Raw genomic sequence first — 12,155 nt, forward strand, 5'->3', positions numbered from 1 at the left:
GTTATGTAGGGATAATGGAATCGCTTTATTTGTTCCATACTAATTAATGAAATTATTTTTGTAATGGAAATAGTTGAAAGTAAAGAGGGAAGTAATAGAAATGTTTTCGTCTGAATCATTGTTAAAAATATAAGATAAAATAACGATAGATATTTTATTAATTAAAATGTTTTAGCTCCAAGTTTTTAAGTATGTGTATAAATAAATAAAATTATTGACATAATAATCATGAGTTTCATTTTTGAGACAGGTAATATTTTTTTAATCGTACTTTAAATGCAATATTCTATAAAGCTTTTCCTATTAGATATTATCATAAAAGGCTAAGGAGGAAAATAGGATAACCATCAAATTAATGTAATTACTATGATAACACAAATAGGCGAAAATCCAACCTTATAGATTTCACTATCCATGTATTATTTTTGGAACTAGGCCACGCTCAATACTTCTAGATGAACACCTTTAGGTATACAACCAAATAAAACCACATAAAATATATTAAATTTTATATTAAAAATATACACAGTTACATAATTATGTTAAACATATCTTTCACGTTGCTATTGCCGTCTTACCATAGATTATCTTATTGCTTAACTTTAAGCACTTCAATGAGAAACTTTAACGCCTTAGGGTGCATAATAACTCTTAACATTAATATCATTCTGACGGAATATGGCGTGTACTGTCAGCAACAAAAGCCCCGGATTTGCTATTTTGAAGTTTCAAGATACTTAATTTTTTTTAATGTCTTGTATCATACTTTTGAACCTGATAGTACCCGCAACACTTGTATACATAACGTTCCAATCATTATATGGGTAGACGAAAAGGATTTATATATTGATTTTTAAATAGCTTTGAGTAAATAATATGAATATCCAATAAAAATATTTCTCTTAAAGTTCTCTTAAAATATTGTCATTTATGAGAGACCACGTGTTTATTTTATTTTTATATTGAATTTATATTATGTATTTAGAACATGCTTTTGGAATAAAAATAGGATACAATCAAGATTATAGGCTAAAATAACTGTAAAATAATCACTAGACTATACTTATATCCATTTTCAAACCGGGCTCTTAAACATTTTTAGGATGCCTAGGAGGTATAAAACGAGAAGGCATTGTTAAAATATTTCATGATTATTTCCTACTTCATAGTTCCAGACCTAGTATATAATTTTGAAAAGGTTGATATAAAATGGGCAAAACGGACATTATTTCAAGTAACTTTTATTAACATCAATTAAAATCATCGCACAAAGTTCGCAGACACTATAATCGTGTGTTGTGCATTATTTATGCATGGAACGTGCACATCTAATTATGTGGTTTAAATTATCTTATACATATAATAACGGATAATCTTAACTATGCTTTTTACCTTCTGTGCTAAATATTTTCCAGTTTTATTTAAGCCCCTGACAAACGTTTTACATTTTGATATCGATCCATTGTATAATTTATTCTCAAATTTTTACATGACGTGTTAGATTTGCCGATTGAATAATTATAAAATAATTCATAATATAACTACTTTATTACTACACTTTTCATCATCTATGTTTAATATCCATTTGATAACCTTTTTTTTACCTACAACCGGATAAGTTGTAGTTATAGGCCGCGGCCTAGAGATTGCAGCGGGTTTGGGCGTATCATATTTCATGGTACGGGCGGCACATTTGTTATTTCGGACCCTTTTTTTTCCTCCCGTAAAGTAAGTACCCGGATGTAGAACATGCGGGTGGCACAAACTGCGTGGCCTAAACTTAGAGAAAGTATAAATCCGGCACTATCTCCCTGTTCAAAAGAATTGTATGCGTAGAAAACCCGTATTACATTGATGTGTCAAAAAGTTTGTATTATATTTGTGTATTGGTTCTCTTATCTCTCCATGCACGTTGCATGATGTATTTAAAAACTACGAAATACGCGCCTTTAGGCTTACCGCAAACTACCGACTTTGAAACGTAAATAGATAAGTTAACCGGCGACTGATCTCGCTGATGATAATTAGCCGAGATCTACATAAAGAAACTTGCCTTAATTCAAGGCCAAACATACCTCTATAGTTCTATTAGAAAAAAGGCGGAATATAACGTTGATAGTCATGTTTACAATATTTTTGATCCCTTACGCAAAAAGAGGGCAGTTATATTAACCGATATTTTGTACAAGTATGATATGTTTCGCGCCATTTCACTGTTTACATAGTCGGTTGTTTGCGATTTATATTGGGTGGAAGGCGACAGAAAAAAAGTATCTAAAAGCTGCTCACAAATGGAATAATAATACACCTTCAGTTTACTCTGTCACAATTATTAATCTTATGCTTTACATTTATTTACACTTATGAATGAGTAACAAAGCTACAGTGGCAGAAATTCTAAAATAATCAAGCACATTACCAGGTTTTGTAAAATACTTTTAAAAATATTTACATTTTAATAGCAATCGTTCCATGATCCTTTATGTTGGCTCTAAAATATTGGACTTATTCTGTTTTAATAGTGCCAAGTATTAAAATAAGGACACCTGTATATTTCACGTTTTGTAATGTTCACAAAAATATATATTATAATATTAGCCAGCTAATTTGCGCTAAATCATTAATTTTATAGATAATGAATTGAAAAGGTATCTTTCGATCATGCATGTGAACTCTGGCTAAACCCAGATAATAAAGATATATTTTTCTTTAAATTTTATAATCCATTGTTTGTATCCGTCAGTTATGTTATAATCTTATGTATTTCAATGCAAGCTACGTTTACCTACAAGTTGTTTGGTGACATTCAGTTTAACACTATTTTAAGCTATAACATAATGTAATAATGTGAAAACCGTTGGTGAACCTAGGAAAATAAACAAAAATAAAATTCACATTTACCCAGCACCTCACTTCCAGTTCTGCGTCTAATAACACCTCTGTTGTTGCTGGAGGTAAATAGATATGCAATTCATATCGAGCGGTGTATGTGCGCAGCGGTCTGAACATCTGCTACGAGGCCTCGCCACCCGCCCTTCATAGGGCTGTCATGTACTTCCTAATAAGTTAACATTTTTTATTTTACAGTGCAAAACAAATGTATAAAATGAGTACAATAGGTATCTCATATTTTAATAGACACAATGTCATTTCCCAAACAGAATTTATTTTTGTTCAAGTTCTTTAATGAAAAAAATATCTAAATTATTATTATATGCATTAGATGGTATGACAAAATTATATAAAATACTCCCAACAGATAAGTAAGATTCGCCAACCCTACTAACGCCTATAGGGGCGACAAAGGAATGGTGGGAAAACAATATCACACCCATTCTATATAGCGGGACCACAGAACGTCATTTATTACTTGGTAGAAATATTTCAAAATCAGTATTCAATAAGTAACTTCAGATTTATACTACACCTGGCAATGTGCACGTAACAATGTAAATAAAATTTAATATAGAATACTAACAACTACGCCACCGTGCTAAAGGCATCTAAATCACATTTTTTCTAAATCAGGCTAAGCCTTGTTCAAGATGAAAAAGATATGCAAATATTCACAACTTAGATACTACAGACGTTTGTAAGAAATACCTAATGAAGTGAGCAGAATTTGATTAGGAAAAATTTTATATTAATCTGAGGGCAAAGCTACTGCGAAATACTTTGTAGAATACCTTCCTGATAAAATGTTATAATTTCTGTAAAAGTTTATCTTGATAACAGATTACCGTTGTTACAAGCGACAAGAACAAATGGCCGTTCTAGGCAATGATGCATTTAAAAAGACTTAAGGCAAATAAAGTTGGAAATTCTCTCAGGAAATTCTTTACATTTGCTTTTTTTTGAGGCCATTCAACAAATACATCGACCAGCATTGATTTAACTAATTTATGCAAAAAACGACTGTGAAAGTATCGGCTGATGTGCTGATTAGGAGAAAGAGTAAATAAGAATCACATTCAACTTTTAAATATTAATACAAAGCATTTTCAGCCAGCCCTCGTTCGAAACAATGAAAGTATTTATTATCTACTTAATAACTACAAAATTACGAACCGATCGTTGGCCGAATGTGCATAGGTCTAAAACAAAATTGTGCCGTGCGAGGAACGGATTCGATTATCCAATTGAGCAATTACTACATTGACACCTAAACACATAAAGAGAGGACGAATGTCCTTATTTAATGGATTCAATTTCTTTTAATGCATCATTATTGGGGGAATCGGAATTAACCAGGCAATTAAGTGTCAAATATAGATTAAATAATGGTTTAGATTTACATTTAAGTAAAAAATTACTCAAGATTTATAATTACTTATCTCTTGAAATTCGGTTGAATGTACACGTTTTCTTTGCACTATTCGACCAAGTTACGTGTTTAGGTGTTGTAGAGGTACTACAATCAATAATGTACAGAAAGTTTTAAAAAGACGAGATTGATAGTAGCGAAATAGAGATACGTTTTGAAAGTAGAAATCTTAATATAGAAATCTGAACCAGCCAGATATTTTCTTCGTACAAGCTAAATAACTACTATCGAGATCAATCGATGAAATCACAATAAATTTTTAATTTTGCTACGTTTAGCCCGTTCTAATTTTCTTCCTTCGTATTTTTTTTATTGGTTTTACCACAACAATTTTCATCATTCTATTCCACCGACCACGACTCCGATATTTCTGTACGACTTGTTGTTTGCGACATAATCAGTAAATTTAAATAAAAATAGTTAAAAAAAGTGATTCTTAACATTCTTAACTTATTATGAAGAAAAATATGTGAATGTAACTAGAAAGACAAACGCAAATTGTTAGTAAATATTTGTTTGTATTACAATTAATATTTTAATTACAGATAAAGTTTATATGCTAGTAATATTAAATAAATTAATACAGAAATATTTACAGTGCTTATGTACTAGACAGGAAGAAAACTAAACTCACTCGTACAATTTCGTAGCTCGGTTGTAGACGTTCTACAGAAACGTAGCGTAGCCGTCTGCGTAGCAATCGTAACCGTAAGCATGAACAGTAATGTCAAATGACGGAGCTCCAACACAATTTTATTTTCTTTCGTAAACATTCATTATTGAACAATATATTGCTTTTTTTGATCTTACATCCCTTACTTCAAACATTTGGACCAACACTTTATGATTTAGATTAAGCTTGGACCAGAGGCCAACATTGGTGCCAATTATACAGCTGCTAGCAAGTCTATATTTGGGGCCTTATAAGACAATAGCACAGCCTTCAAAGCTAAGCACAATAATCGAAATGTGCACGTAAATTAGATCGATATATCTAAAGGACGTGGATGTTGATGCATATGCGGGTGTATGCGAGCATATGCAGGTGTATGCGAGCATATACAGGTATATGCCGGCATATGCACATGATACTGGGCGGATCCTGGACGACTTGCGGGTGCGTGCTACGAACACCGCTGTACTGGTCGGGATCTGATGGACAAATATCTAATTAAACAAAAATACTAGTATGACACTAATAAATATTACATTAAAAACATTGGATTGTAAAATATAAAATACTGTACTATAGTTTAGAGCTATCTAGTTAAAAAGGATATTCTATTTTAATAAAATGTTAATAAAACATGACTGTAGAAATTATTCTATAAGCTAATTTAAACTATGTTACAAAATGAGGCGTGGAAGTATAATTTAGTAATAGATTATTCTAGAAACTTTGTAATAAAGGACTCATAAAAATATACTACTAATTATCTAATTTACAATAAGCTACACAAAATTCAATAGGTATTCAATAGGTAAATAATTAGGGGTTAAACAGTCTAGAAATACTTATATTGCAAATCCTAAAATTGTCGAATACGGCGCCAAATGAAACACGCAATAAATAAACTAAAAATAAAAATATGCACATGTTACTTAGATACAATAATCGTGTACTTATATACTACATTAAAAATAATTTTAATATAATAACGATTCAAATTAATTATTAGGGATAAATGCAAATTTAATATTTCTGAAATTATTCCCAGAAAGTCGGACCTACTAAAATACCGCTTTAGACATTTATTCTCATTTATTACTCGTAAAAATATGACACGAAACATTAAATAATAAAAAACGCGCCGAGGGAAGGTCTTTACGCCAATGAAATGTGAATAAAAAGTCTACAAGTAATAAAATATCTCGACCTTGAATGTATGAATTGCATTATGTATAATATTGGCAGTGACATGCTATGAATATTCAAATGGATGAAGAAAAGCAATAAAGAACCGAATCTTTGTTACTAATAGAATATAATCATGAGAAATGAAGGTATCGCTATACTTTAAAGACTGATAGTAGAACTCCACAGCTACAACAATTTATTACGTGAATATTTGTTAGTTAGCTTTTAATTGTAATTCCAGAGCGGAGTAAGCAGCACGTTTCCGATTTGCTTTACAATTGGATGGGAGCCGTCCACGTTGTGAGGGATTAGAACTGCTCTCACTAAAACAATAGTTTAAGCTGCCATTCATTGGGTAAACTTTATTCAACTAACAAAAGTTTGGAAGTTAGGATAACGCGACCTTATAAACTAGGCATAAAAACGTACAAATAATATAGCGATAGTTACTTATTTATAATCAGGAATAGGTACTTATAATATAATAATTATTATATAAATTCTCATATTAATACTTAAATAATACATCAGACAATAATACAAGCAGCTAAACCCCAGAGAAGTTCATCGCATTTACCAGGGAAAATTAGAAGTAATGTACATAATATATTATATCGCACCTTTAGAATTACAATGCCACAAGTGCAAAATACCCGAAAGTGAATTTAATTCAATTTTTTAGATTGTGGCTCCATCTTTGGCAGACGAATGTTGTATTCGAAAGTTTGTCACTTTTCAAATGTGAATTATAAAGTCAACTTAGCGGTTTGCACTTGCGTCATTGTAATTCTAAAGGTCCGATATGTATATAGCGTTAGGAGTTAAATGTATATAAATTTAAATCAAGTGAATAATACAGTTGGCACGAACGTCAAAGTTCCACCAGTACAATTCTACAATAGTTATAAAATTCACAACAAAAGAAGGTTGTTAAAAATGGCGACAACGAATGTTAAGTAAGCGAGTGTTGAGCTAAACAAAAGAAACAATGAAGTGACCTTATGATGGAGTGCGGGCGAGTGATTAAAACTGCTTGACACGAGACGTGGCTACATTGTGTCCGGGTCCCACTTCACCGTAGGTATGACCCACGCACACCCACCCCTAGTGAACCAAAAGTAAAACAAAATAAAAACACATGAAGAGCGACGATAGTTTGTTATAATGATTACGCAGAATAATTGATGACCAGTGTATTGGTGGTAATTGTTGCCGCTTTATATTTCTTATTAGCGCTTTGCAGTTAAAATTATAACTATCAGACATTTACAAAATCATGTAAATGTTATTTTTTGCTAATGGTCAAAAATTAGAATCAATACAGACTAGCTGTATTTTTTTAAATTTCAACATGTCAAATAAAAAAAATAATATGTTTGTTTACTTCCTAGCTCACTAATCGAATTCCAAATTTTCGATTTATAACGCTTATCACGTAGAACCTCAAACTTTTTCAACTTACGACATATAAAAAACTAATCTACTTTTTATGCGGCGTTCCTTCGGGCATAAGCAAAATATATTGAACACCTCTTAAATATTAAAAAGTAAATCAATACCTCGGATGACGTATTTTATGCTACGAGTTCAAAGCCTGCGAACGTAGGCGTGAAGGACAGGAACGGAATGTGCAAAGGGAAAAGGGATTTATAGATGGGAATTGGGGATAAATAAAATCTATCAATTGCTGTCCCAAGCGTTAAATTGTTGCTAAGCTGGCTATTTGATTTGTGAAGTACTTTTCCGAAGTATTATAAAATTAATTTCATTTAAATAGTTAATATTTATGGCTAAATGTTTTAATACAGAGATGAATCTTAGTTTTTAGGAATAGGTTCCGAATTTGAAGAATATGTAATTCTAAGTAACCAATACGAATTACGGAAAATCTATTTATTTTGGTCCAAGTTCATAAACGTCTGTGCTGAAATAAGCATGTGATTTTACCTTAACATAAACATTTAACAGAAACACGAAAAAACGCTGTAAGCAAAATCATCCATATTAATCTAATATACACATTACACATACCGCATCAATCAACGACACGACACTGACCGTACACTATCAACATTGTCCATCGGTATAATCTCTATACCTACAAGTTATAAATGATGATCACCTATGCGGGACCCGGTGCGGCGAGCCGGGCGGCGAGGAGGCCGGGGACAGCGCGGGCGTGGCGGGCGCGGACGCGGCTCGCCGCCGGGAGTACTCGCTGCCGCCCACCGCCATCGCCGAGCCCCCGCCGCCTGGGTCCGTCACGCGTGTCACGCACAACCCTGATGCTGACCGCGTCGGCCGCGAAGGCGCTACGTAAACAGTTTAATACATGCAAATATTTTACACTAAAAGGTTACGAGGATAACATCTGGGACCATCAGCATAATATATTATAATTCCTCACTCGCTTTAATGCCCTTTTCACTTTGTTAAGGTCCGCAATGCACATTTCCTCTAGTAACGTGTGAATTTATTGGCGTTAAGTATTGGATGGATCACTATCTGCTAAATAACCTACTGATATTAAAAAAAAAAAAAACTATGCGAAGTGGATATATCCAGCGGGTCACATAATCGACCACTTCATTTGGTATGCAAATCTATTCCACAAATCCAGTGAACATAACTTTTCAAACCAGTGCTGGAAAATAAAATCGTCATGTCATCGTCGTCGCATGTATTCAAACATAGTTATCATGCAGCGAATAGTGATACTTAGTATATTCACACATATATTATTAGCCTATATTTAAAATGACGTTACATGTAACTGTTTCCTCATAAGAACTTTTTGATTAACCTACTTTGAAAAATATTTATTAAACAACAATTTTTTTTTCAAGCACAATAACAGAAGGACGGATTTTTCGAATCAGTTTCATGAGACCAAAGACTAATACAGCTTCCCATTGAAGAATCAATGCCAAGTTGCTAAAGTGCAGTGATCGCACAAGTATCCAGTCATCGAGAAAGTTATAAAGCTATGTAAAAATGCGAGCTAAAACAGGCTTTAAAAACTTTAATGTCTTTATTGATGTTAAGAACTGCTTGTTTACAGGTGTTAAGTGCATTTGAATATAATGTTATTGTTATATATTTTGTTTAAAGAAAGAATAAAATTAAGTTATACGTATCGTATATATAATAGATTACATTAGAGGGTAATTAATACCTATTAAAAATCTATAAAATAGGTTACCGATTCAGTCGACATAATATTTGTATATATTAACATTGCTCCAAATCTAGATTTCACTAAAATACTACTACTGGCATAGTAACGTATGGCGACATGCCAGATGGCATGTCGACTGCCGTCCTACACTTCATGCATACAAAAACATGTAAGCATGTCAAACACTAAGTAAATGAAAATGTTTTAAGGCTATTTCTTAGGGCACAGGTAGGTATATTTATAAAATCTCTTTAAAAAATAAGACACACAAATTTATTTATTTCATTAACTCGTCTATGATTTGATGGTTCATTTACTTTAATCAAACCTTTTAAATTATAAAACGGTTGTAATTTTAGATGTAGGATGTAGGTTATATTGTCATTAATTCTAAGAATGTATTCGGACTTAAAAAAAGGTCGCCGGAAAAAATTATAAGTATAGGTACCCATTTTTTATGTTAGGAAGGAACGGGACTATTAGTTTATTTGCCATGGGCCTTTGTGTAGTTCCGCCGCTGGCTAAATCCTACTTTTTTATTTCGAGAACGGACTACACAGGCAGAGTCTAAAGCCTTAATAAATAGAAAAGCTCCTCCGGTGGAACCTTTATGACTTTCACACCCATAATAAAGTCTTATTTAAAATAACTGTCCATTTCAAAATGAGTACGGTCACGAGAATGCAATCGTATCTTTGTTATCTCGACCTTGACTTTGAATTTATGCTCGGATACACTTCCGCTAACAGGTTAAGATTAAATTTTTATTTACTCGAAAGGCATTTCGTCCCTTTGTCTTTCCTTTTGTAGAATTCTTATCAAGAGCCAGCAACGAATAATCATAATTACGAGATTCTTATTTGGAATTATATTTCACCGGATAATATTGCATACTAAACATTTCAATAATTTTTAAGAAAATAGTACTGTTATCACTATATGATGCCCCGTTTTCACACACAGTGTATTCATGAGAAAGAAATTGTTTTACATGCGGTATTTGTGCTTGACATATCGAATTTTGAACAAACTTTCCTTTATATCTTGATTATCCAAAGTAAATACACAAATTACAGTTTAATACGTTTACTTACAACACATAATATAGTATTCTAGTGATTAGTATCTAGGTAATCGTAAAGCAGTCGTTTGCAATATTTGATTTTTTTCTATTAGTTACTTCAACTGATTTTCTAATCCCTCGCCTAGTGAAGTGAGAAGTTGAAGACTTACCACCAGTATAACTATAGAGTCCAGCTGGTGACGACCTCGGCCGATACCCTGAAGCGGTGGAAGCGGTGGAGAAGGTGGACGGAGACCGTTTCATCCCCGCCGGCCCTGAGTCTCCGATGCCGGCTGCCGTCGACGGTTTCCGCGGGCGCGGCTGTCTCTTTGATCCTGTTCTGCACACGCCTTTTGTAAAAAACGTTTATTTTGTAGTACGAAAAACATGAAAATGTATAGAGGCTACTGGTGACGCCAATATGGCGGGTTTTAAAGTTGATATCAAGCAGCGTGACGGTTAGTGTTTCGGAGACTAGCAAATTATAGAATGCGTGGAGGTGAATCAACTTACCTCACGAAGCTTGTTGGGAGCTGTAATTGTTTTAGAAGCGGTTATGGCCTAAAGTTTTGAATGATACGATTATTGATGCAATTTTCAGGCCGGAACCAGCACCTCTACCTTCGTTGGAGAAGACATAAGATAAGATAAGAATATCTCAATACTTTTAACCACCGAGAAGCTATAGCAGCCGCTACACTCAATTTACGCCAAGGCCAGCTCTTTTCAAGAAGGCATTTTGGTTCTAAGTAAACAGCTCTACAGTGCTGTCATTGTTCTATGTACATGCTATATACACAGCGTGCAGGTTCGAACTAAACGGTACTTTACATCATCCATAATCTCTTAAGTAATGCCTAGACACAACGTCAACAAAACATCAACCATAAATACATAAGTTTATATAAAAGTATTCATTAAACCACACAACTATCAGCCGTTTTCAATAAGCGATCCCCAGCTCAATCTTCGATCGGATTCCGAAAATGAACCAATCAAAATAACTCATTTGTAACCATGTCAAAAAAAACTTTGTTCTGATTGGTCCAATTTTGAGACAGATTGAAAAAAGTGATTTGGTTCGTTTATAAAATGGCATATCATGTTTGAAACCAATTAGTTTTAACTCCGAAAACTTCTAAGATATACCTAGGCAGAATAAAAACTATTCTACAAATCTATTATTAATTAGACACAAAACAAATACGTGTAAAATACTGGAATAAGCCATGTAGGTAATACGACCTGTCCACAAATGAACAGACATAAAATTTAACGCCAATGCACAATGTTGTTATGAAGGTCGTCAGTCAGTTTAATCATCGATGACTAATGTGAAACACTAGCTGAATTTAATACGTAACCGACAAGGTTTTGTGATATGGGGTATAAAATATTCATGAAAAACCTACATACTAATGGATACATAATTACCGTGCACGACATGCAACGTGGAAATTATTATTTTTTTTGATTTTTATTCCGCCGTAAACGTTGCGATCATATTTATAGCTCAGACCCTATTTAATAATGCGAGGAGAAGTGTGTAGTGTGTGCTCACGGCTGGATGCGGTATTTGTGATCAAACAATCACTTTTATCGGGTTTTCCAAGTGATACCAAACAAACATGTGCATCATATTTACCGGCAACAATGGCATATTAAAGTCCGGTGTTAAAAAATAAGGACAAGTGCATTGCCCGCTCTACAAAACTGTGTAAGTGGCACTTCG

At 33.3% G+C, this 12,155-nt stretch overlaps 1 protein-coding gene across 3 annotated transcripts in view; it reads right to left on the bottom strand.

Annotated features, from left to right (window-relative positions):
• Positions 1-496: 496 nt before the first annotated feature.
• The window catches only part of LOC115439997 (dual specificity protein phosphatase 22), a 49,569-nt gene continuing 37,910 nt past the window's right edge, over positions 497-12,155 (bottom strand). The window contains exons 6-9 of one of the 3 annotated variants that reach the window (XR_003938322.2): positions 10,594-10,773; positions 8,305-8,494; positions 7,181-7,286; positions 497-5,476 (exon numbers count right to left, since the gene is read on the bottom strand). Coding sequence is in view for 2 of the 3 variants with exons in the window: in XM_030164107.2 (XP_030019967.1) it covers positions 5,449-5,476; positions 8,305-8,494; positions 10,594-10,773 (398 nt within the window). In the remaining variant the exon portion in view is untranslated. Of the gene's footprint in view, positions 5,477-7,180; positions 7,287-8,284; positions 8,495-10,593; positions 10,774-12,155 lie in introns of all 3 variants that reach the window. The other 2 variants (XM_030164107.2, XM_030164108.2) reach the window with 2 other exon arrangements.

The sequence above is a fragment of the Manduca sexta genome, chromosome 15, assembly GCF_014839805.1.
Source record: "Manduca sexta isolate Smith_Timp_Sample1 chromosome 15, JHU_Msex_v1.0, whole genome shotgun sequence".
Lineage (NCBI taxonomy): Eukaryota > Metazoa > Arthropoda > Insecta > Lepidoptera > Sphingidae > Manduca > Manduca sexta.